Below are 22,554 nucleotides of genomic sequence, written 5' to 3' on the forward strand. Positions count from 1 at the left end.
CTCGTCGCTAACACACTTTCACCTCATCGCTAACACACTTTCACCTCGTCGCTAACACACTTTCACCTCGTCGCTAACACACTTTCACCTCGTCGCTAACACACTTTCACCTCATCGCTAACACACTTTCACCTCATCGCTAACACACTTTCACCTCATCGCTAACACACTTTCACCTCATCGCTAACACACTTTCACCTCGTCGCTAACACACTTTCACCTCATCGCTAACACACTTTCACCTCATCGCTAACACACTTTCACCTCATCGCTAACACACTTTCACCTCATCGCTAACACACTTTCACCTCGTCGCTAACACACTTTCACCTCGTCGCTAACACACTTTCACCTCGTCGCTAACACACTTTCACCTCGTCGCTAACACACTTTCACCTCATCGCTAACACACTTTCACCTCATCGCTAACACACTTTCACCTCATCGCTAACACACTTTCACCTCATCGCTAACACACTTTCACCTCATCGCTAACACACTTTCACCTCATCGCTAACACACTTTCACCTCATCGCTAACACACTTTCACCTAGTCGCTAACACACTTTCACCTCGTCGCTAACACACTTTCACCTCATCGCTAACACACTTTCACCTCATCGCTAACACACTTTCACCTCATCGCTAACACACTTTCACCTCATCGCTAACACACTTTCACCTCATCGCTAACACACTTTCACCTCATCGCTAACACACTTTCACCTCGTCGCTAACACACTTTCACCTCGTCGCTAACACACTTTCACCTCGTCGCTAACACACTTTCACCTCATCGCTAACACACTTTCACCTCATCGCTAACACACTTTCACCTCATCGCTAACACACTTTCACCTCATCGCTAACACACTTTCACCTCATCGCTAACACACTTTCACCTCATCGCTAACACACTTTCACCTCGTCGCTAACACACTTTCACCTCGTCGCTAACACACTTTCACCTCGTCGCTAACACACTTTCACCTCGTCGCTAACACACTTTCACCTCGTCGCTAACACACTTTCACCTCATCGCTAACACACTTTCACCTCATCGCTAACACACTTTCACCTCATCGCTAACACACTTTCACCTCATCGCTAACACACTTTCACCTCATCGCTAACACACTTTCACCTCATCGCTAACACACTTTCACCTCATCGCTAACACACTTTCACCTCATCGCTAACACACTTTCACCTCGTCGCTAACACACTTTCACCTCGTCGCTAACACACTTTCACCTCGTCGCTAACACACTTTCACCTCATCGCTAACACACTTTCACCTCATCGCTAACACACTTTCACCTCATCGCTAACACACTTTCACCTCATCGCTAACACACTTTCACCTCATCGCTAACACACTTTCACCTCGTCGCTAACACACTTTCACCTCGTCGCTAACACACTTTCACCTCGTCGCTAACACACTTTCACCTCATCGCTAACACACTTTCACCTCATCGCTAACACACTTAAAACACACAAACAGACGATAAAACTGAAGAGTTCTCATTATATTTGAAGAAGAAAAAAGACGAAAATCTTCATCTTTTAAAGTGGTAAACGTCGTCATGTTTGTCTGGACTAAACCGACTCTAAAAGAGCTTTTTTTTTTTTATCACAAACACAGACATTATTAAACCAAATGTAGCTTTTTAAAAATCAATGAAACATTTTATTCATAAATAACAGGTTTTTAGATCGGATTGAAAAACACGGGGAACGACCAGGCGAAAAAACAAGTGGCTTTGGCATTTTCCGGGCCACGGCTCGGCAGCCAATCAGAGCCAAGCACACACATTTTGTGTAACCAATCAGCGCGCAGCATTCACATTTTCACTTGTGAACAGTAAACTGTCATGGCGGACTATCGTCAGACGCTTCCCGGCCCATTTAATGATAATATTCCCTTTTTTTTATTTTTTATAAGATTTGTTAATAAAATGCCCATCCACATTTTAAAATACAGCGTCCATAATACGGGAAGACGTGTCTAAAAGCCTCGTCTCAGTCTGGCTGCTGACTCCAGTCCACTTCTGAAACGATCCGTCGCAGCTTCACGTGATTCATACTTTGTTCCTTCTTCGTTTGTGTCGCTGCTTGTGAAGATGAGCTTCAGCCCGAGCTCGAGCGGTCGTCCAATCAGCAGCAGCGTCCAGGAGCAGAGGGACAAATGGGAACGCCAACGGACCAGAACCACCAAAGAACTGGTCCAAAGCGAGCAAGAGTACTGCCAACAACTGCAGCTCGTCACCGCGGTAAGAACAAGCAACAACTGTAACTCGTCACCACGGTAAGAACAAGCAACAACTGCAGCTCGTCACCGCGGTAAGAACAAGCAACAACTGCAGCTCGCCACCGCGGTAAGAACAAGCAACAACTGCAGCTCGTCACCGCGGTAAGAACAAGCAACAACTGCAGCTCGTCACCGCGGTAAGAACAAGCAACAACTGCAGCTCGTCACCGCGGTAAGAACAAGCAACAACTGCAGCTCGCCACCGCGGTAAGAACAAGCAACAACTGCAGCTCGTCACCGCGGTAAGAACAAGCAACAACTGCAGCTCGCCACCGCGGTAAGAACAAGCAACAACTGCAGCTCGTCACCGCGGTAAGAACAAGCAACAACTGCAGCTCGTCACCGCGGTAAGAACAAGCAACAACTGCAGCTCGTCACCGCGGTAAGAACAAGCAACAACTGCAGCTCGTCACCGCGGTAAGAACAAGCAACAACTGCAGCTCGTCACCGCGGTAAGAACAAGCAACAACTGCAGCTCGTCACCGCGGTAAGAACAAGCAACAACTGCAGCTCGTCACCGCGGTAAGAACAAGCAACAACTGCAGCTCGTCACCGCGGTAAGAACAAGCAACAACTGCAGCTCGTCACCGCGGTAAGAACAAGCAACAACTGCAGCTCGTCACCGCGGTAAGAACAAGCAACAACTGCAGCTCGTCACCGCGGTAAGAACAAGCAACAACTGCAGCTCGTCACCGCGGTAAGAACAAGCAACAACTGCAGCTTGTCACCGCGGTAACCACTTGCATCACTTGTGTTTTCAGTATTTTGTGGAGATCTTGAACGCCAAAGGAACTCTGAAGCCCAACGTGAGAGAGAGTATCTTTAGCTCCATGAAACACCTCCACAATCTGAACCAGTGAGTATCACCTATTGAGCTACAGTATCCACACGGCAGTATCACCCATCGAGCTACAGTATCCACACGGCAGTATCACCCATCGAGTTACAGTATCCACACGGCAGTAACACCCATCGAGCTACAGTATCCACACGGCAGTATCACCCATCGAGCTACAGTATCCACACGGCAGTATCACCCATCGAGCTACAGTATCCACACGGCAGTAACACCCATCGAGCTACAGTATCCACACGGCAGTATCACCCATCGAGCTACAGTATCCACACGGCAGTAACACCCATCGAGCTACAGTATCCACACGGCAGCAACACCCATCGAGCTACAGTATCCACATGGCAGTAACACCCATCGAGCTACAGTATCCACATGGCAGTATCACCCATCGAGCTACAGTATCCACATGGCAGTAACACCCATCGAGCTACAGTATCCACATGGCAGTATCACCCATCGAGCTACAGTATCCACATGGCAGTATCACCCATCGAGCTACAGTATCCACATGGCAGTATCACCCATCGAGCTACAGTATCCACATGGCAGTATCACCCATCGAGCTACAGTATCCACATGGCAGTATCACCCATCGAGCTACAGTATCCACATGGCAGTATCACCCATCGAGCTACAGTATCCACATGGCAGTAACACCCATCGAGCTACAGTATCCACATGGCAGTAACACCCATCGAGCTACAGTATCCACATGGCAGTATCACCCATCGAGCTACAGTATCCACATGGCAGTATCACCCATCGAGCTACAGTATCCACATGGCAGTAACACCCATCGAGCTACAGTATCCACATGGCAGTATCACCCATCGAGCTACAGTATCCACATGGCAGTATCACCCATCGAGCTACAGTATCCACATGGCAGTATCACCCATCGAGCTACAGTATCCACATGGCAGTAACACCCATCGAGCTACAGTATCCACATGGCAGTATCACCCATCGAGCTACAGTATCCACATGGCAGTATCACCCATCGAGCTACAGTATCCACATGGCAGTATCACCCATCGAGCTACAGTATCCACATGGCAGTAACACCCATCGAGCTACAGTATCCACATGGCAGTAACACCCAAACCCACAACCCCCAACTCACAACCCATATTAGGCCTCGGCGAGTTTATTTGTACAACACAAAGTTTTTTACAACAGAAACGTTTGCATTAAATCACAACAGCAAATATAGTATAAAATCATTATTGCCCGAGGCTAATCCCGAAGCTCATCCTGAGCATCGGCCCGCGCTCAGAAGAAATCATTTAATATAGTCTCGATAAAGCTTTTGTCACTTGTAGAATTACTCCCAGTGGAACCAGAACTTTTCTAAAGTAGCAGTAAAAGTATGTGGTGTTTCTTCATGTAGCAGTAAAAGTATGTAGTATTTCTTCAATAGAGTGTTCTATTTTGTATATTTTTTTAATACGGTTTACTTACCTGCTAATAGTATTACCTAGTCTTGTGCTAGATATTTTTACTTTATTAGGCCCGAGCGCCACAAGCTGGCGAGAGGCACGGCTGCGAAATCGAGCGCGAAGCGCTCGCCCACTTCCAAACACTCACTAACGCACTCCTCCTCACGCACGCCCCCTGCAGACTAATTAGTAGTAGGAAAATGGAACTTTACCGTTGTAAACGGGCGAAGCCCGTGCAAAAGTGCGCACTAAACGAGCACTGTACATTGGGATGCTTCTTCTTCTTCTTCTTCTTCTTCCTCTTCCTCTTCCTCTTCCTCTTCCTCTTCCTCTTCCTCTTCCTCTTCCTCTTCCTCTTCCTCTTCCTCTTCCTCTTCCTCTTCCTCTTCCTCCTCCTCCTCCTCCTCGGGACCAACCCCCCTATTTTTCACCCAGTGACATTGACGAAAAGTCACAAAAATGTTCACACCTCTAAAAATCGTGCCTCTCTACATTCTGGCTATTTCCCTTTTCTAAAATAAAAGAATGTGCGCGTCAGCGCCCCCAAATGTACCAAAAATGCATTGAGAGATGGGAAATGACCCAAAAAATTCTGATGGTAGAATCATGAAATTTGGCGCAGAGGTAGATGGCGACAAGAGAAGTAAAAAATATTATTACGGCAACGCCGTCCGCCCAACCAAATGTCGGCCATATTGCTTCAAAAATGGCTAAACATGACTCGGGAGTTTTTCCAGACGTGGTACTTTTATGAACTCCTCTCGGGGCGTTGGCCCTAAAAAGCTGAAATTGTGTGAAAATGGTGCTGAGAAGTGGGACATCAAAAGTTATTCAAATGACTTTGACCCTGTCACAGTTTCTGTGGGTTTGGGCGAAGCCACAAACTGTAGCTAGAATTTCAGAAATCTCCCAAATTTAACATTTCTGCCGTTTGCACAGATAAAGTCCGAATTGCGTCAAATTAGAATCAGTTGTTAAACTCTTTGCCCTAAACCTACTTGAAGTGAAATAAATTAATTTGGAGCCACAGCGCCCCCTACAGATTTTATATGGAGGTTAAATGTTTAGTTTTGCGAAATTATATGAAATTTGACACAAAACTCAATTTTAGAATCCCCATCAAAAAAGTCAATGACTCATGTCATAATTGTTATGGCGTTGCCGTAGCGATGACCGAAACCTTCCATGTTATTCCAATGGGGAAATCGCCAGAACATGTTTACACTTTAGACTTTCACAAACTCCTCCCCCTCAGGGCGTCAGCCCTATTAACCTGAAATTTGGTGAGACTCATCTTCAGGACCATCAAAAGTTATCCACATTTTTATTCAAAGAGTCACGGTGTCTGTGCGGCTTTTGCCAGGAATTCAGAATAAAATTGTTTTTTTGATGTAAAACAAAGGGGAGAAGATGTGACAGCGTCACAGATTCAGCAGTAGGCGTAATAAAAGGACAATCGGGGCGCGTTAGCCACGCCCCCTCCTCTTGCGGCGGCGGCGTGGCGAGGGCCGATCATTGCCGCTTGCGGCTTTAATTTTATTATTATTATCTGATTTTTTTATCTTTATTTTGTATTTTTATTATCTATCTTATTTTATTCCCCCCCTCCATTCCCTATTAAGATAGGAGAGGAGTTTTGTTTAGTTTTTAGTTTTTGTTCATAAGAGTTCTTTTAAGAGTGTGTTTAGAAACGTCCTATAATCTGTCCTTTCCTCCTGTTTCTACTGCAACAACCACATTTCCCCTTGTGTGACATTAAAGGTTTATCTTATCTTATCATATTCATGTAGCAGTAAAAGTATGTAGTATTCATGTAGCAGTAAAAGTATGTAGTATTTCTTCATGTAGCAGTACTGCCGCGGTCAGCACTAGATCATACACTCATAACTCACGGAACTCACCGTGAGTTATGAGGTTTTAATTACTGACGAAACACTTCACACTCACCAGAACCACAACAGTGATATTCATTGTTGGACTAATGTACAGCTCTGAATGACATTTCTCTGGTCCCTCTGGTCCCTCTGGTCCCTCCGGTTCCTCGTGTTTACAGCGTGTTTACAACGTGTTTACAGCGTGTTTACAGCGTGTTTACAGCGTGTGTACAGCGTGTTTACAGCGTGTGTACAGCGTGTTTACAGCGTGTGTACAGCGTGTTTACAGCGTGTGTACAGCGTGTTTACAGCGTGTGTACAGCGTGTTTACAGCGTGTGTACAGCGTGTGTACAGCGTGTGTACAGCGTGTGTACAGCGTGTGTACAGCGTGTGTACAGCGTGTTTACAGCGTGTTTACAGCGTGTGTACAGCGTGTGTACAGCGTGTGTACAGCGTGTTTACAGCGTGTGTACAGCGTGTGTACAGCGTGTGTACAGCGTGTTTACAGCGTGTGTACAGCGTGTGTACAGCGTGTTTACAGCGTGTGTACAGCGTGTGTACAGCGTGTGTACAGCGTGTGTACAGCGTGTTTACAGCGTGTTTACAGCGTGTGTACAGCGTGTTTACAGCGTGTTTACAGCGTGTTTACAGCGTGTGTACAGCGTGTGTACAGCGTGTGTACAGCGTGTGTACAGCGTGTGTACAGCGTGTGTACAGCGTGTTTACAGCGTGTTTACAGCGTGTTTACAGCGTGTGTACAGCGTGTGTACAGCGTGTTTACAGCGTGTTTACAGCGTGTGTACAGCGTGTGTACAGCGTGTGTACAGCGTGTTTACAGCGTGTGTACAGCGTGTGTACAGCGTGTGTACAGCGTGTGTACAGCGTGTTTACAGCGTGTGTACAGCGTGTGTACAGCGTGTGTACAGCGTGTGTACAGCGTGTGTACAGCGTGTGTACAGCGTGTGTACAGCGTGTGTACAGCGTGTGTACAGCGTGTTTACAGCGTGTTTACAGCGTGTGTACAGCGTGTGTACAGCGTGTGTACAGCGTGTTTACAGCGTGTTTACAGCGTGTGTACAGCGTGTGTACAGCGTGTGTACAGCGTGTGTACAGCGTGTGTACAGCGTGTGTACAGCGTGTGTACAGCGTGTTTACAGCGTGTTTACAGCGTGTGTACAGCGTGTGTACAGCGTGTTTACAGCGTGTGTACAGCGTGTTTACAGCGTGTTTACAGCGTGTGTACAGCGTGTTTACAGCGTGTGTACAGCGTGTGTACAGCGTGTGTACAGCGTGTGTACAGCGTGTGTACAGCGTGTTTACTACAGCGGGTCTAAAGCAAGCAGGGCCAACAAAAATTGGTCTGAGGGCCGCATTTGGCCCCCGGGCCGTAGTTCGGACATGCTTAAACTAAACCTATGAGCTGCAACTAAAAATAATTTCAGTTGTCGACAGTCAAACGATTATTTCTATTGAACAATGAGACTTTGAATATTCATGAATAAAGTGTATTATTTATTGTTTTTTGACGTAATCAACCAAGAGTTAATTATGGACTAAACCCACTGCAAAGTAAAAAATATCACGTAGAAAGTAATTCAAAATCAGATTAGAACATTATAGAAATGTAGAAATGTCCGTGTTTCATTTCCTCTTCTGCATGTTCTTCTCATTCTTCTGCTGCTTCGTAAGTCTGAGTGTTTGTAGATGTTTTTTCTTGTGTTCTCCTCGTTCTCAGGGCTCTGCTGGTTCACCTGGAGAACGGGTACTTGAGCCGAGGCTTCGATCAGTTCTGCCCTGAGCTGCATCACTACAGCGTCTACGTCGACAACTTCTACAGCGCCCAGCGAGTGCTCCGGGTTCGCCTCCGCCGTCCGCACGCTCCGTGCAAGCGCCGCCTAAACGTCCCACGTTTCTGAAGCCGTTTTGTGTTCCAGACACAGCTGAAGAAAAGCAAAGCGTTTCGTCGCTTCAAGAAACTGCAGGAGAGTCGAGCGGAGTTCAGAGGTCAGAGTCTGGAAGAGCTGCTGGAGCTGCCGCTGACCAGAGTCCAGCAGTGAGTACGACATGTAGTACAGGGTTTAACCTGCAGGGGGCGCACCAGAGTCCAGCAGTGAGTACGACATGTAGTACAGGGTTTAACCTGCAGGGGGCGCACCAGAGTCCAGCAGTGAGTACGACATGTAGTACAGCGTTTAACCTGCAGGGGGCGCACCAGAGTCTAGCAGTGAGTACGACATGTAGTACAGGGTTTAACCTGCAGGGGGCGCACCAGAGTCCAGCAGTGAGTACGACATGTAGTACAGCGTTTAACCTGCAGGGGGCGCACCAGAGTCTAGCAGTGAGTACGACATGTAGTACAGGGTTTAACCTGCAGGGGGCGCACCAGAGTCCAGCAGTGAGTACGACATGTAGTACAGCGTTTAACCTGCAGGGGTCCTTAATAGAACATGATGGTGACTGGAGGCTGTGATAGACTGTGCTCAGTGGCGCCCTCTGGCTGCTTCCAGTCACTACAGCAGGGGCGGCCTACCAGTCAGAGACTCAAGGGGCTTCCACACCGCGGCGGCCGAAGCGTCCACTTTACATTCAAAGCCTATGTAAACGCACGTCGAGCACGTAGTGCGTTTCCCGAGGCGCGATTTCTTCGTTTTTGCAGCGCGATTGGTGCGTTTTCTTACGCTCTCGACGCTTTGAGCGCGTAAGAGGCGGCCGAGGCGGCGTCCATCATGAACACGTCTCAAGTGATAAAAGGAGCTTCAGCCGTGACACGTGTCCTTCGTCTGCAGCTAAACGCCGGCTCCTCGTTAGCGCCGGCTCCTCGTTAGCGCCGGCTCCTCGTTAGCGGCGGTTCCTCGTTAGCGCCGCTCTTTTACTCCTGTTGTAATTAGACTTTCTCTGCTTTTCTTAATTGGCCTCAGATTGAGGTTGAGAGTTCAGCAGGATGACCGCTGCAGGGAGGAAGCTTTTCCTGAACCTGCTGGTCTGGGAACGGAGCACCCTGTAGCGCCTCCCGGAGGGGAGGAGGGCAAACAGTTGGTGGCTGGGGTGAGAGCTGTCTCAGATGATGCTGCGCGCCCTCCGCAGGCACCGCTTGCTTTGGACAGTCTCAATGGAGGGGAGTGAGGAACCTGTGATGCGTTGGAGTGACTTCCGGTCCGCAGCAGAGCAGCTGCCACACCATCATTACCAAACTGAGACACAGTTGGTAAGGAAGCTCTCGATGGTGCAGCGGTAAAAGTTCACCAAGATCAGAGGAGACAGGTGGGCCTTCTTCACCCTCCTCAGGAAGAAGAGACGCTGGTGTGCCTTCTTGACCAGGGTTGAGGTGTTGAGAGACCAAGAGAGATCCTCGGAGATGTGGACACCCAGGAACTTGAAGCTGGTGACACGCTCAACCTCCGTCCCGTCGATAAGGATGGGGGTGTGTGTGCCACTCTTCTTCCTGAAGTCCACGATGAGCTCTTTGGTCTTCTTGGTATTGAGAGCCAGGTTGTTGGCGGGGCACCACTCTGCCAGATGCTGAACCTCTTCTCTATACGCCGTCTCATTGTTGTTGCTGATGAGGCCAACCACCGTTGTGTCGTCTGCAAACTTGACAATGGTGTTAGAACCATGTACAGGTGTGCAGTCGTGGGTGAAGAGGGAGTAGAGGAGAGGACTCAGCACACAGCCCTGTGGGACACCGGTGTTCAGGATGAGTGTAGAGGAGGTGTGGTTTTCCAGCTTAACAAACTGGGGTCTGTTGGTTAGAAAGTCCAGAACCCAGTTGCAGAGGGAAACATGGATACCCAGGCCAATGAGTTTGGTCATCAGTTTGGAGGGGATGATGGTGTTGAATGCTGAGCTAAAGTCAATGAACAGCATTCTCACATAGGTGTTGTTATTGTCCAGGTGAGCAAGGGCGGAGTGTAGTGCCGTAGAGATGGCATCCTCCGTGCTACTATTCTGGCGGTAGGCAAATTGGAAGGGGTCCAGTGTGGGTGGTAGGCAGGTTTTGAGGTGAGCCAGGACCAGCCTCTCGAAGCACTTCATGATGGTGGGGGTGAGTGCAACAGGGCGGAAGTCGTTGAGGCTCTCAGCTTTGGAATGTTTTGGCACTGGCACGATGGAGGTGGTTTTGAAGCATGTGGGGACCAGTGACAGGTTGAAAATGTCAGTCAAGACCCCAGCTAGCTGCCCAGCACAGGTCCTGAGCACACGTCCAGGGATGCCATCGGGGCCAGCAGCCTTACGTGCATTGGTCCTACTCAGTGCAGCAGATACGTCGGTGAGGGAGAGTGTGAGGGGTTGGTGTCCTGTCGTGAGCACAGCCTTAATGGCTGGCTCCTGGTTATCCCTCTCAAAGCGAGCATAAAAGCTGTTAAGCTCGTCCAGGAAGGAGGCATCGTTGGATGTTGGGGTGGTGTTGGTGGGTTTGTAGTCAGTTATGGCCTGGATGCCCTGCCACATGCGTCGGGGATCGGAGTTGTTCTTAAAGTGCTCCTCAATCCTTAGCTTGTGGCTGTGCTTGGCCATCGCGGCTGTTTTCCCGCTGCCTGCCCGTGTCATCGCGGCTGTTTTCCCGCTGCCTGCCCGTGTCATCGCGGCTGTTTTCCCGCTGCCTGCCCGTGTCATCGCGGCTGTTTTCCCGCTGCCTGCCCGTGTCATCGCGGCTGTTTTCCCGCTGCCTGCCCGTGTCATCGCGGCTGTTTTCCCGCTGCCTGCCCGTGTCATCGCGGCTGTTTTCCCGCTGCCTGCCCGTGTCATCGCGGCTGTTTTCCCGCTGCCTGCCCGTGTCATCGCGGCTGTTTTCCCGCTGCCTGCCCGTGTCATCGCGGCTGTTTTCCCGCTGCCTGCCCGTGTCATCGCGGCTGTTTTCCCGCTGCCTGCCCGTGTCATCGCGGCTGTTTTCCCGCTGCCTGCCCGTGTCATCGCGGCTGTTTTCCCGCTGCCTGCCCGTGTCATCGCGGCTGTTTTCCCGCTGCCTGCCCGTGTCATCGCGGCTGTTTTCCCGCTGCCTGCCCGTGTCATCGCGGCTGTTTTCCCGCTGCCTGCCCGTGTCATCGCGGCTGTTTTCCCGGAGCCGCACCGGTCCTGGAGCCTGCGCGGGATGTGGCGGCTGTTTTCCTGGAGCCCGCGCGCCGCTGGAATTATGAGCGCTGGGGTCCACCGTCCGCTTCCTTGTCTTCGTCGGCTTACCGGCGAAACAGATGGGAATCACGTGACCGTAACGCGTGCCTTCGACAGGTCCCGCTGCGCTCAGCTGAACCGATGTACGTGACGTCATCCACGGTCCGGCTCGGCTTGTTGATGCCCGTTCAATTGCCAACAAAGCCTTTTCCTTGAATGAACTTTTTACAAGGCAAAACCTTGATTTCATGTGTCTTACTGAGACATGGCAGAGAGAGGGTGAGTTTATTCATCTAAATGAACTCTGCCCACCTGGCTGCTCCGTTTCTGCGATGCCTCGCCCTGGTCGACGTGGAGGAGGTCTGGCAGTTGTGTCCCAGGACCGTTACATGTGTAAAGTCATCGACTCACACACTTTCACTTCCTTTGAGTCACAGATGATTAAGGTTGGTTCTTCAAGTCCTTTTTACTGTGTTTTAGTCCCCGCCCCCTGGTCCTGCTGCTGTCTTTTTAAAGGACTTTAGTGACTATTTATCTTCTATTATAAAGCTGGAAAACGTTTTAATTCTTGGATTTTAACATTTGGGTCGATGGCTCATCATGCCCTGCAAAGGATCTTTTAACCTTGACCGAAACATTTAACTTTGAGCAGCATGTCTCAGGTCCCACTCACCAAAAGGGACACACTTTAGACCTGGTGTTTTCACTTGGCCTGAGTGTTGTCACCTCTGTGTGGAGGATGTCCATATGAGCGATCATAGCTGTGTTTTATTTGAATTGAACTTTTCTCCTGAGCCTGTGCCCTCAAACATAAGGTCTCAGAGGCGCATTATCACTGCAAATACAGCCGTCCAATTTTCTGCTATGTTTGATCCTCATTTGTTTATGAATTGTCTTGATGTGGACAGTTTAATTAATTCCTTTAACAGCCAATGTTTATCCATTTTAGATCAGGCACCTGTAAATTACACTGTGTCATCACAGAAAAAAGCTTGTCCTTGGATAAATGAAGATATCCTAAACCTAAAGAGACTATGTCGGAAAACTGAGCGTCTGTGGAAAACCTCTAGTCTTGAGGTCAAAGGTCACACCTCAGAGATCTTGTGTCATCTTACAATGAAATGATGGAAAGTTCCAGAGCTGATTACTTCCGTCAGCTAATAACATCCAACAAGAAAAACCCCAAAGTGTTTGACACTATAAATTCTATTGTTTGTCCTTCAGCTGCAGTGACTCCTGTTTCCTGCAAAGCTGACAGCAATGAATTCCTCAGGTTCTTTATCGATAAGATCAAGATGATCAAAGACCAAATCCCACTCCCATTGTCTGATAAACCTGTTTCTGTGGAGCCTGTTTCCCAAAACTGCTCTTCTTTTAAGCCTGTCACTCTAGAAGACATCTCAGCTCTGGTGACCAAGAGTAAACCCTCCTCTTGTACATCAGATGCCCTTCCCTGCAGGCTCTTCTCAAAGTGTTTGATGTTATTGGCCCCTGGGGGACCAAAATGGTAAATCTCTCTCTTTCTACTGGTGTGTTTCCTGGTCCATTTAAACATGCCATAGTTGAGCCTTTACTGAAAAAAACTAACTTGGACCCGACAGACCCCAAAAGTTTCAGACCTTTTTCAAAGCTCCCGTTCATGTCCAAAATCCTAGAGAAGGTGGTCTCTGAACAACTGTCCAATTTCCTTGATCAGTCAAACATTCACAACTCTTTTCAATCTGGTTTCCGCAAACATCATTCTACGGAAACCACATTGTTGAAAGTGTCCAGTGACATTATGATGCTGATTCTGGGAAATGCACTGTTCTAGTTCTGTTGGATCTGTCTGCACGGTTGACCTTTGACACTGTCGACCATCATATCCTGTTGAACAGACTGAGGGACCTGATTGGACTATCGGGGTCAGTTCTTCATTGGTTTTCCTCATATTTATCCGGTCGGAGCTTTAGTGTAGCTGCAAACCAAATAATGTCCGACTCAGCTGATCTGTTGTGTGGAGTTCCTCAGGGCTCCGTCTTGGGTCCCGTCCTATTTCTGCTTTATATAATTCCCCTGGGAATGATCATTAAAGAGTTTAGTGATGTGTCCTGCCACCTGTTCATGACGATATTCAGCTCTTTTAAACCTTCTGAGATCCAGAAGCTGAACTCCTTGGTCAGTTGTTTAGTGCAAATAAAACAATGGCTGAGTCAAAACTCTGCAGCTAAATGCTGACAAAACAGAAACTCTGATTATTGCCCCTGATGATGCCATTCCAGGGATAAACCAGTACTTGGGTGTTTTAGGTCAGACTGCTAAACCAAGTCTTAGAAACTTGGGTGTTGTCTTTGACAAAGACATGTCTTTAGAGCACCACTCCAAGCTGTTGACGAGGAACTGTTTCTTTCAGTTGAGGAAAATCTCTAAGCTCAGGAAAATGGTGTCTCAAAATGATCTGGAAGTTATAATTCATGCTTTTGTGTCTTCACGTTTAGACTATTGTAACAGTTTGTTTTCCTGTCTTAACAAGAAGGAACTCTCTCGTCTGCAGCTGGTCCAGAACTCTGCAGCGAGGATCTTGACCCGCACAAATAGAAGGGCCCACATTTCACCCATTCTTAAAGCCCTTCACTGGAGCCGGTCTCCCACCGGATGCAGTTTAAAATTCTTGTTTTAACTTTTAGAGCTTTAAATCGTACATCAGCGATCTGATTAATCCGTACGCTCCCTCTCGCTCACTAAGGTCCTTGGATCAGAAACTGTTGCTGGTTCCTCGCACCCGTTTTGGGACCAGAGGAGACAGATCCTTCCAGACTGTTGCCCCCAGACTCTGGAACGATCTTTCGTTCTCCCTATGGTCACTGGACTCAGTTACTGCTTTTAAGGGTCAGCTTAAAACCTTTTTATTTAGTCAAGCCTTTTAAATGCACTTGTTTTACGGACTGATTTTACTGTATATTGTTGTATATGTTTTGTTCACTGTAAGTTTTTTGTGTTTTTATTGTTTTATTCTGTGTTTTGTGAAGCACTTTGTGACCTCTGTCTGTGAAAGGTGCTATAGAAATAAAATTTACTTACTCCCTGATGCCCCTCTTCAGGTCAGCCCTGGATGAAGAGTAAGCCTGTGCATCGCCAGATCTGAAGGCGGCGTCACGTGCCTTCAGCAGTAGGCGGACTTCTCTGTTCATCCACGGCTTCTGGTTCGGGAATGTAGTAATCTGTTTGTGAGTGGTGACACTGTTGATGCTGGTGTTGATGAAGTCCAGCACAGAGGAGGCATACGAGTCAATGTCCGTGTGGGAGTCCAGTGTGGTCTGGGTAGCAAACACACTCCAGTCTGTGTGTTCAAACCGCTGCTGTAGTTCAGAGTCTGCTCCCTCTGGCCACACTTTAACTGTCCTCACTGTGGGTTTCACACGTTTGATGAGGGGTGAGTACTTGGGGATTAAAAACAAAGAGAGGTGGTCAGACTGTCCAAGGTGGGTGAGGGGGACTGCTTTGTAAGCACCAGCCATGTTGGTGTAAACATGGTCCAAAGTCTTGATTCCTCTTGTAGGACAGGAGACATGTTGATAAAATTTAGGGAGGACAGTCTTCAGGTTGGAGTGGTTGAAGTCACCCGCAACAATAAAGGCTGCCTCCGGATGTGATGTCTGTTGTTTGCTAATGGCAGCATGCAGTTCTTTCATTGCCAGTTTAGCGTTAGCATCGGGTGGGATATAGGCTGCAGTCACAATTGTAGATGTAAACTCCCTGGGGAGATAGAACGGTCTGCACTTAACCATAAGGTATTCTAGGTCAGGTGAGCAATGACTTCCGATGATGGCAGTATCCGTGCACCAAGCTTTGTTCACATGGATACACAGACCCCCGCCTCTGGTCTTACCGGAGTCATCAGCTGTTCTGTCCGCCCGGAGCATGTAGCGACCAGCTAGCTCAATGACGCCATCGGGAACGCTGTTGTTGAGCCACGTTTCCGTGAGAATCATGATATTGCAGTCTGTAATCCATTTGTGTGTGGTGATCCACAGTCGTAGCTCATCCATTTTGTTCGCCAGAGACCGTACATTAGCGAGGAAAATGCTGGGTAGGGAAAGCCGGTGAGGTGTTAGCTTCAGCTTAGCCCAGCTCTCTTACCCTGTCTTTATTTACGGTCTCGACGCCGCCTGCGAGCACTTTCGGTCGGCGGAGCCGGGTTGATTGTCCCGGTGGTCCTAGCGATCTCTGGGAAAAGTTGTAGTCCATCGATAAAGTAGTCCAAATTTTGTGATCCGATGTCCAAAAGTTGAACGTCGGGTCAATCCTAAAGCTGAACAGTCTCAGGAGATTTACTTGGATTAGTTCTGTTTGGTTTGTCTTCAGTTTAGAATAAAAACCATCTCAGTCTGTCACTGATGGACCTGATGTTGTTTCTGCAGATACAAGATCCTCCTGGAGACTTTGGTCTCCAACACCAGCTCTGACCACCCGGAGTTTCAGCCGCTCTCACGTAAGACACACTTCATATCCAAGTCCTGGTCCAGTCTTATGTCCTGTGGTTATGTGTAGTTCCTCCTCCAGGAGCAGTGGGGGCGCTGTGTCATGTGTAGTTCCTCCTCCAGGAGCAGTGGGGGCGCTGTGTCCTGTGGTTATGTGTAGTTCCTCCTCCAGGAGCAGTGGGGGCGCTGTGTCCTGTGGTTATGTGTAGTTCCTCCTCCAGGAGCAGTGGGGGCGCTGTGTCATGTGTAGTTCCTCCTCCAGGAGCAGTGGGGGCGCTGTGGTTATGGGTAGTTCCTCCTCCAGGAGCATTGGGGGCGCTGTGTCCTGTGGTTATGTGTAGTTCCTCCTCCAGGAGCAGTGGGGGCGCTGTGTCATGTGTAGTTCCTCCTCCAGGAGCAGTGGGGGCGCTGTGGTTATGTGTAGTTCCTCCTCCAGGAGCAGTGGGGGCGCTGTGTCATGTGTAGTTCCTCCTCCAGGAGCAGTGGGGGCGCTGTGGCCTGTGTCATGTGTAGTTCCTCCTCCAGGAGCAGTGGGGGCGCTGTGTCCTGTGGTTATGTGTAGTTCCTCCTCCTGTGGTTATGTGTAGTTCCTCCTCCAGGAGCAGTGGGGGCGCTGTCTGATCTGAGCGACACAATTGAGCAGAACAGACGACATCATGAGAACCTGCTCCAGCTGCAGAGAGTCCAGAGGCTCCTGAGAGGCTCCAGGACCAGGATCATCAGCCCAGGTACAGACCAGGACCATTGGGACCAGGGCCATTAGGACCAGGACCATCAAGACCATTAGGACCAGGACCATTAGGACCAGGACCATTAGGACCAGGACCATTAGGACCAGGACCATTAGGACCAGGACCATTAGGACCAGGACCATTAGGACCAGGACCATTAGGACCAGGACCATTAGGACCAGGACCATCAAGACCATTAGGACCAGGACCATTAGGACCAGGACCATCAAGACCATTAGGACCAGGACCATTAGGACCAGGACCATTAGGACCAGGACCATTAGGACCAGGACCATTAGGACCAGGACCATTAGGACCAGGACCATCAAGACCATTAGGACCAGGACCATTAGGACCAGGACCATCAAGACCATTAGGACCAGGACCATTAGGACCAGGACCATTAGGACCAGGACCATTAGGACCAGGACCATTAGGACCAGGACCATTAGGACCAGGACCATCAAGACCATTAGGATTAGGACCAGGACCATTAGGACCAAGACCATTAGGACCAGGACCAGATGGTGAGGTCGGGGGTGATTCTCAATCTAAGGCGTGTGCATTTTTGGGTTTGTGGGCGGGTCCAGGATGTGGGTGATATTTCATAATCTCATGTTATAATCAAATATGACCTGAGCATGAAATGTGACCTTTAAACAGAAGAAGAGTCTGAGGACCGCTCCCTCCTTTCCTCCCTCCTCACCGCTCTCTCCTTTCCTCCCTCCTCACCGCTCTCTCCTTTCCTCCCTCCTCACCGCTCCCTCCTTTCCTCCCTCCTCACCGCTCTCTCCTTTCCTCCCTCCTCACCGCTCTCTCCTTTCCTCCCTCCTCACTGCTCCCTCCTTTCCTCCCTCCTCACCGCTCTCTCCTTTCCTCCCTCCTCACCGCTCTCTCCTTTCCTCCCTCCTCACCGCTCTCTCCTTTCCTCCCTCCTCACCGCTCTCTCCTTTCCTCCCTCCTCACTGCTCCCTCCTTTCCTCCCTCCTCACCGCTCTCTCCTTTCCTCCCTCCTCACCGCTCTCTCCTTTCCTCCCTCCTCACCGCTCTCTCCTTTTCTCCCTCCTCACCGCTCTCTCCTTTCCTCCCTCCTCACCGCTCTCTCCTTTCCTCCCTCCTCACCGCTCTCTCCTTTCCTCCCTCCTCACCGCTCTCTCCTTTCCTCCCTCCTCACCGCTCCCTCCTTTCCTCCCTCCTCACCGCTCTCTCCTTTCCTCCCTCCTCACCGCTTCCTCCTTTCCTCCCTCCTCACCGCTCCCTCCTTTCCTCCCTCCTCACCGCTCCCTCCTTTCCTCCCTCCTCACCGCTCCCTCCTTTCCTCCCTCCTCACCGCTCCCTCCTTTCCTCCCTCCTCACCGCTCCCTCCTTTCCTCCCTCCTCACCGCTCCCTCCTTTCCTCCCTCCTCACCGCTCCCTCCTTTCCTCCCTCCTCACCGCTCCCTCATTTCCTCCCTCCTCACCGCTCCCTCCTTTCCTCCCTCCTCACCGCTCTCTCCTTTCCTCCCTCCTCACCGCTCCCTCCTTTCCTCCCTCCTCACCGCTCTCTCCTTTCCTCCCTCCTCACCGCTCTTTCCTCCCTCGCTCTCTCCTTCCCTCCCTCCTCACCGCTCTCTCTCCTTCCCTCCCTCCTCACTGCTCTCTCCTTTCCTCCCTCCTCACCGCTCTCTCCTTTCCTCCCTCCTCCCCCCTCTCCTTTCCTCCCTCCTCACCGCTCTCTCCTTTCCTCCCTCCTCCCCCCTCTCTCCTTTCCTCCCTCCTCACTGCTCTCTCCTTTCCTCCCTCCTCACCGCTCTCTCCTTTCCTCCCTCCTCATCGCTCTCTCCTTTCCTCCCTCCTCCCCCCTCTCTCCTTTCCTCCCTCCTCACCGCTCTCTCTCCTTTCCTCCCTCCTCACCGCTCTCTCCTTTCCTCCCTCCTCACTGCTCTCTCTCCTTTCCTCCCTCCTCCCTCGCTCTCTCCTTTCCTCCCTCCTCACCGCTCTCCTTTCTCCCTCCTCACTGCTCTCTCTCCTTTCCTCCCTCCTCCCTCGCTCTCTCCTTTCCTACCTCCTCCCTCGCTCTGTCCTTTCCTCCCTCCTCACCGCTCTCTCTCCTTTCCTCCCTCCTCCCTCGCTCTCTCCTTTCCTACCTCCTCCCTCACTCTGTCCTTTCCTCCCTCCTCACCGCTCTCTTCTTTCCTCCCTCCTCACTGCTCTCTCCTTTCCTCCCTCGATCTCTCCTTTCCTCCCTCCTCCCTCGCTCTCTCCTTTCCTCCCTCCTCCCTCGCTCTCTCCTTTCCTCCCTCCTCCCCCCTCTCTCCTTTCCTCCCTCCTCCCTCGCTCTCTCCTTTCCTCCCTCCTCACCGCTCTCTCTCCTTCCCTCCCTCACTGCTCTCTCCTTTCCTCCCTCCTCACCGCTCTCTCCTTTCCTCCCTCCTCACCGCTCTCTCCTTTCCTCCCTCCTCATCGCTCTCTCCTTTCCTCCCTCCTCCCCCTCTCTCCTTTCCTCCCCACTCTCTCCTTTCCTCCCTCCTCACCGCTCTCTCCTTTCCTCCCTCCTCACCGCTCTCTCCTTTCCTCCCTCCTCACCGCTCTCTCCTTTCCTCCCTCCTCCCCCTCTCTCCTTTCCTCCCCACTCTCTCCTTTCCTCCCTCCTCACCGCTCTCTCCTTTCCTCCCTCCTCACCGCTCTCTCCTTTCCTCCCTCCTCACCGCTCTCTCTCCTTTCCTCCCTCCTCCCTCGCTCTCTCCTTTCCTCCCTCCTCACCGCTCTCTCCTTTCCTCCCTCCTCACCGCTCTCTCTCCTTTCCTCCCTCCTCCCTCGCTCTCTCCTTTCCTCCCTCCTCACTGCTCTCTCTCCTTTCCTCCCTCCTCACCGCTCTCTCCTTTCCGCCCTCCTCACGCTCTCTCCTTTCCTCCCTCCTCCCTCGCTCTCTCCTTCCCTCCCTCCTCCCTCGCTCTCTCCTTTCCTCCCTCCTCACCGCTCTCCTTTCCTCCCTCCTCCCTCGCTCTCTCCTTTCCTCCCTCCTCCCTCGCTCTCTCCTTTCCTTCCCTCCCTCCCTCGCTCCTTTCCTCCCTCGCTCTCTCCTTTCCTCCCTCGCTCTCTCCTTTCCTCCCTCGCTCTCTCCTTTCCTCCCTCGCTCTCTCCTTTCCTCCCTCCTCCCTCGCTCTCTCCTTTCCTCCCTTCTCACCGCTCTCTCCTTCCCTCCCTCCTCCCTCGCTCTCTCCTTCATGTTCTCTTCATCATCTCATCTCCTTTGGCCCTTGGACCCTCTGGACCAATTAAAGCTCCAGTGTGGAACATAAAAAAGACCCACAGACTTCTAAAGACCTGGAGCAGGACCCTGAGCAGAGGGAGGGCATCTGACACACACAGGGAACCTTTAGTCCTTTTTGTGTGTTGTCGATGGTGTGTTGTTGATGGTTTGTTGTTGGTGTGTTGATGTGTTGTTGATGTGTTGGTGTGTTGTTGTTGTTGGTGTGTTGTTGATGGTGTGTTGATAGTTTGTTGTCGATGGTGTGTTGGTTTGTTGTCGTTGGTGTGTTGTCGATGGTGTGGTGTTGATGGTGTGTTGTCAGTGGTGTTGATGGTGTGTTGTCAGTGGTGTGGTGTTGATGGTGTGTTGTCAGTGGTGTTGATGGTGTGTTGTCAATGGTGTTGATGGTGTGTTGTCAGTGGTGTTGATGGTGTGTTGTCAATGGTGTGGTGTTGATGGTGTGTTGTCAATGGTGTGGTGTTGATGGTGTGGTGTTGATGGTGTGTTGTCAATGGTGTGGTGTTGATGGTGTGTTGTCGGTGGTGTGGTGTTGTTTGTGTGTTGTCAGTGGTGTTGATGGTGTGTTGTCAATGGTGTGGTGTTGATGGTGTGTTGTCGATGGTGTGGTGTTGATGGTGTGTTAATGGTGTGGTGTTGATGGTGTGTTGTCAGTGGTGTTGATGGTGTGTTGTCAATGGTGTGGTGTTGATGGTGTGTTGTCGATGGTGTGGTGTTGGTGTGTTAATGGTGTGGTGTTGATGGTGTGTTGTCGATGGTGTGGTGTTGATGGTGTGTTGTCGATGGTGTGGTGTTGGTGTGTTAATGGTGTGGTGTTGATGGTGTGTTGTCAGTGGTGTTGATGGTGTGTTGTCAATGGTGTGGTGTTGATGGTGTGTTGTCGATGGTGTGGTGTTGATGGTGTGTTGTCGATGGTGTGGTGTTGATGGTGTGTTGTCGATGGTGTGGTGTTGATGGTGTGTTGTCAGTGGTGTTGATGGTGTGTTGTCAATGGTGTGGTGTTGATGGTGTGTTGTCAGTGGTGTTGATGGTGTGTTGTCAATGGTGTGGTGTTGATGGTGTGTTGTCGATGGTGTGGTGTTGATGGTGTGTTGTCAGTGGTGTTGATGGTGTGTTGTCAATGGTGTGGTGTTGATGGTGTGTTGTCAGTGGTGTTGATGGTGTGTTGTCAATGGTGTGGTGTTGATGGTGTGTTGTCAATGGTGTGGTGTTGATGGTGTGTTGTCAATGGTGTGTTGTCGATGGTGTGGTGTTGATGGTGTGTTGTCGAAGGTGTGTTGTCAATGGTGTGTTGTCGATGGTGTGGTGTTGATGGTGTGTTGTCGAAGGTGTGTTGTCAATGGTGTGGTGTTGATGGTGTGGTGTTGATGGTGTGTGTTGTCAGGGCGATGGTTCCTGCGTCAGGGCCCTCTGAAGGTGGTTCCTCCTAAAGGTTCCGAGGCCAAAGCTCAGATGTTCTTCTTGTTCTCGGACGTTCTGCTGCAGACGCGTCGCTCTGGCGCCCTCTCTCTGTCACACCAGGAACACTACGAGCTGCGACGAGCCTTTCCTCTGAAGGACTGTGTCGTGGAGAAAGTGTTCGGACACACGAGGAGCCAGGGAGGACTGGTCAACGTGAGTGAGACCGGGACCGGGTTTGGACTGGATTTAGACCTGGTTTAGACCTGGTTTAGTCCTGGTTTAGTTCTGGTTAGACCTGGTTTTCACCTGGTTTAGTCCTGGTTTAGTCCTGGTTTAGTCCTGGTTTTCACCTGGTTTAGTCCTGGTTTAGTCCTGGTTTACACCTGGTTTAGTCCTGGTTTAGTCCTGGTTTAGTCCTGGTTTTCACCTGGTTTAGTCCTGGTTTACACCTGGTTTACACCTGGTTTAGTCCTGGTTTAGTCCTGGTTTAGTCCTGGTTTACACCTGGTTTTCACCTGGTTTAGTCCTGGTTTACACCTGGTTTAGTTCTGGTTTGCACCTGGTTTAGTCCTGGTTTAATCCTGGTTTACACCTGGTTTAGACCTGGTTTAGTCCTGGTTTAGTCCTGGTTTACACCTGGTTTACACCTAGTTTAGTCCTGGTTTAGTCCTGGTTTACACCTGGTTTAGTCCTGGTTTAGTCCTGGTTTAGTCCTGGTTTAGTCCTGGTTTAGTCCTGGTTTAGTCCTGGTTTAGTCCTGGTTTAAGATGGTAAAATGTCTCTTGTTTTTTGCAGCTTTCGTTCCCAAAATTCAAACTGCTGCTCATGTCTTGTGACAAAGAAGACTTCAACGACTGGTTCAACCTCCTCACGTCTGCAGTGAGGTCTGTTCATGTTCTCACACTGTTCCTCATGTTCCACACTGTTCCTCATGTTCCACACTGTTCTTCATGTTCCACACTGTTCTTCATGTTCTCACACTGTTCCTCATGTTCTCACACTGTTCCTCATGTTCCACACTGTTCCTCATGTTCCACACTGTTCCTCATGTTCCACACTGTTCCTCATGTTCCACACTGTTCTTCATGTTCTCACACTGTTCCTCATGTTCTCACACTG

At 50.2% G+C, this 22,554-nt stretch overlaps 1 protein-coding gene across 1 annotated transcript in view; it reads left to right on the forward strand.

Annotated features, from left to right (window-relative positions):
• The window catches only part of arhgef39 (Rho guanine nucleotide exchange factor (GEF) 39), a 30,454-nt gene that overhangs the window by 495 nt on the left and 7,405 nt on the right, over positions 1-22,554 (forward strand). Inside the window, exons 2-9 of the mRNA XM_072454280.1 lie at positions 2,127-2,276; positions 3,076-3,170; positions 8,220-8,340; positions 8,419-8,537; positions 15,994-16,064; positions 16,653-16,781; positions 21,419-21,648; positions 22,231-22,319. Coding sequence (XP_072310381.1) covers positions 2,127-2,276; positions 3,076-3,170; positions 8,220-8,340; positions 8,419-8,537; positions 15,994-16,064; positions 16,653-16,781; positions 21,419-21,648; positions 22,231-22,319 — 1,004 coding nt within the window. The remainder of the gene's footprint in view (positions 1-2,126; positions 2,277-3,075; positions 3,171-8,219; positions 8,341-8,418; positions 8,538-15,993; positions 16,065-16,652; positions 16,782-21,418; positions 21,649-22,230; positions 22,320-22,554) is intronic.

This window comes from Eucyclogobius newberryi, unplaced genomic scaffold, assembly GCF_026437365.1.
Source record: "Eucyclogobius newberryi isolate DKJ021-1_F unplaced genomic scaffold, fEucNew1.0.hap1 SCAF_2, whole genome shotgun sequence".
Classification (NCBI taxonomy): Eukaryota; Metazoa; Chordata; class Actinopteri; order Gobiiformes; family Gobiidae; genus Eucyclogobius; species Eucyclogobius newberryi.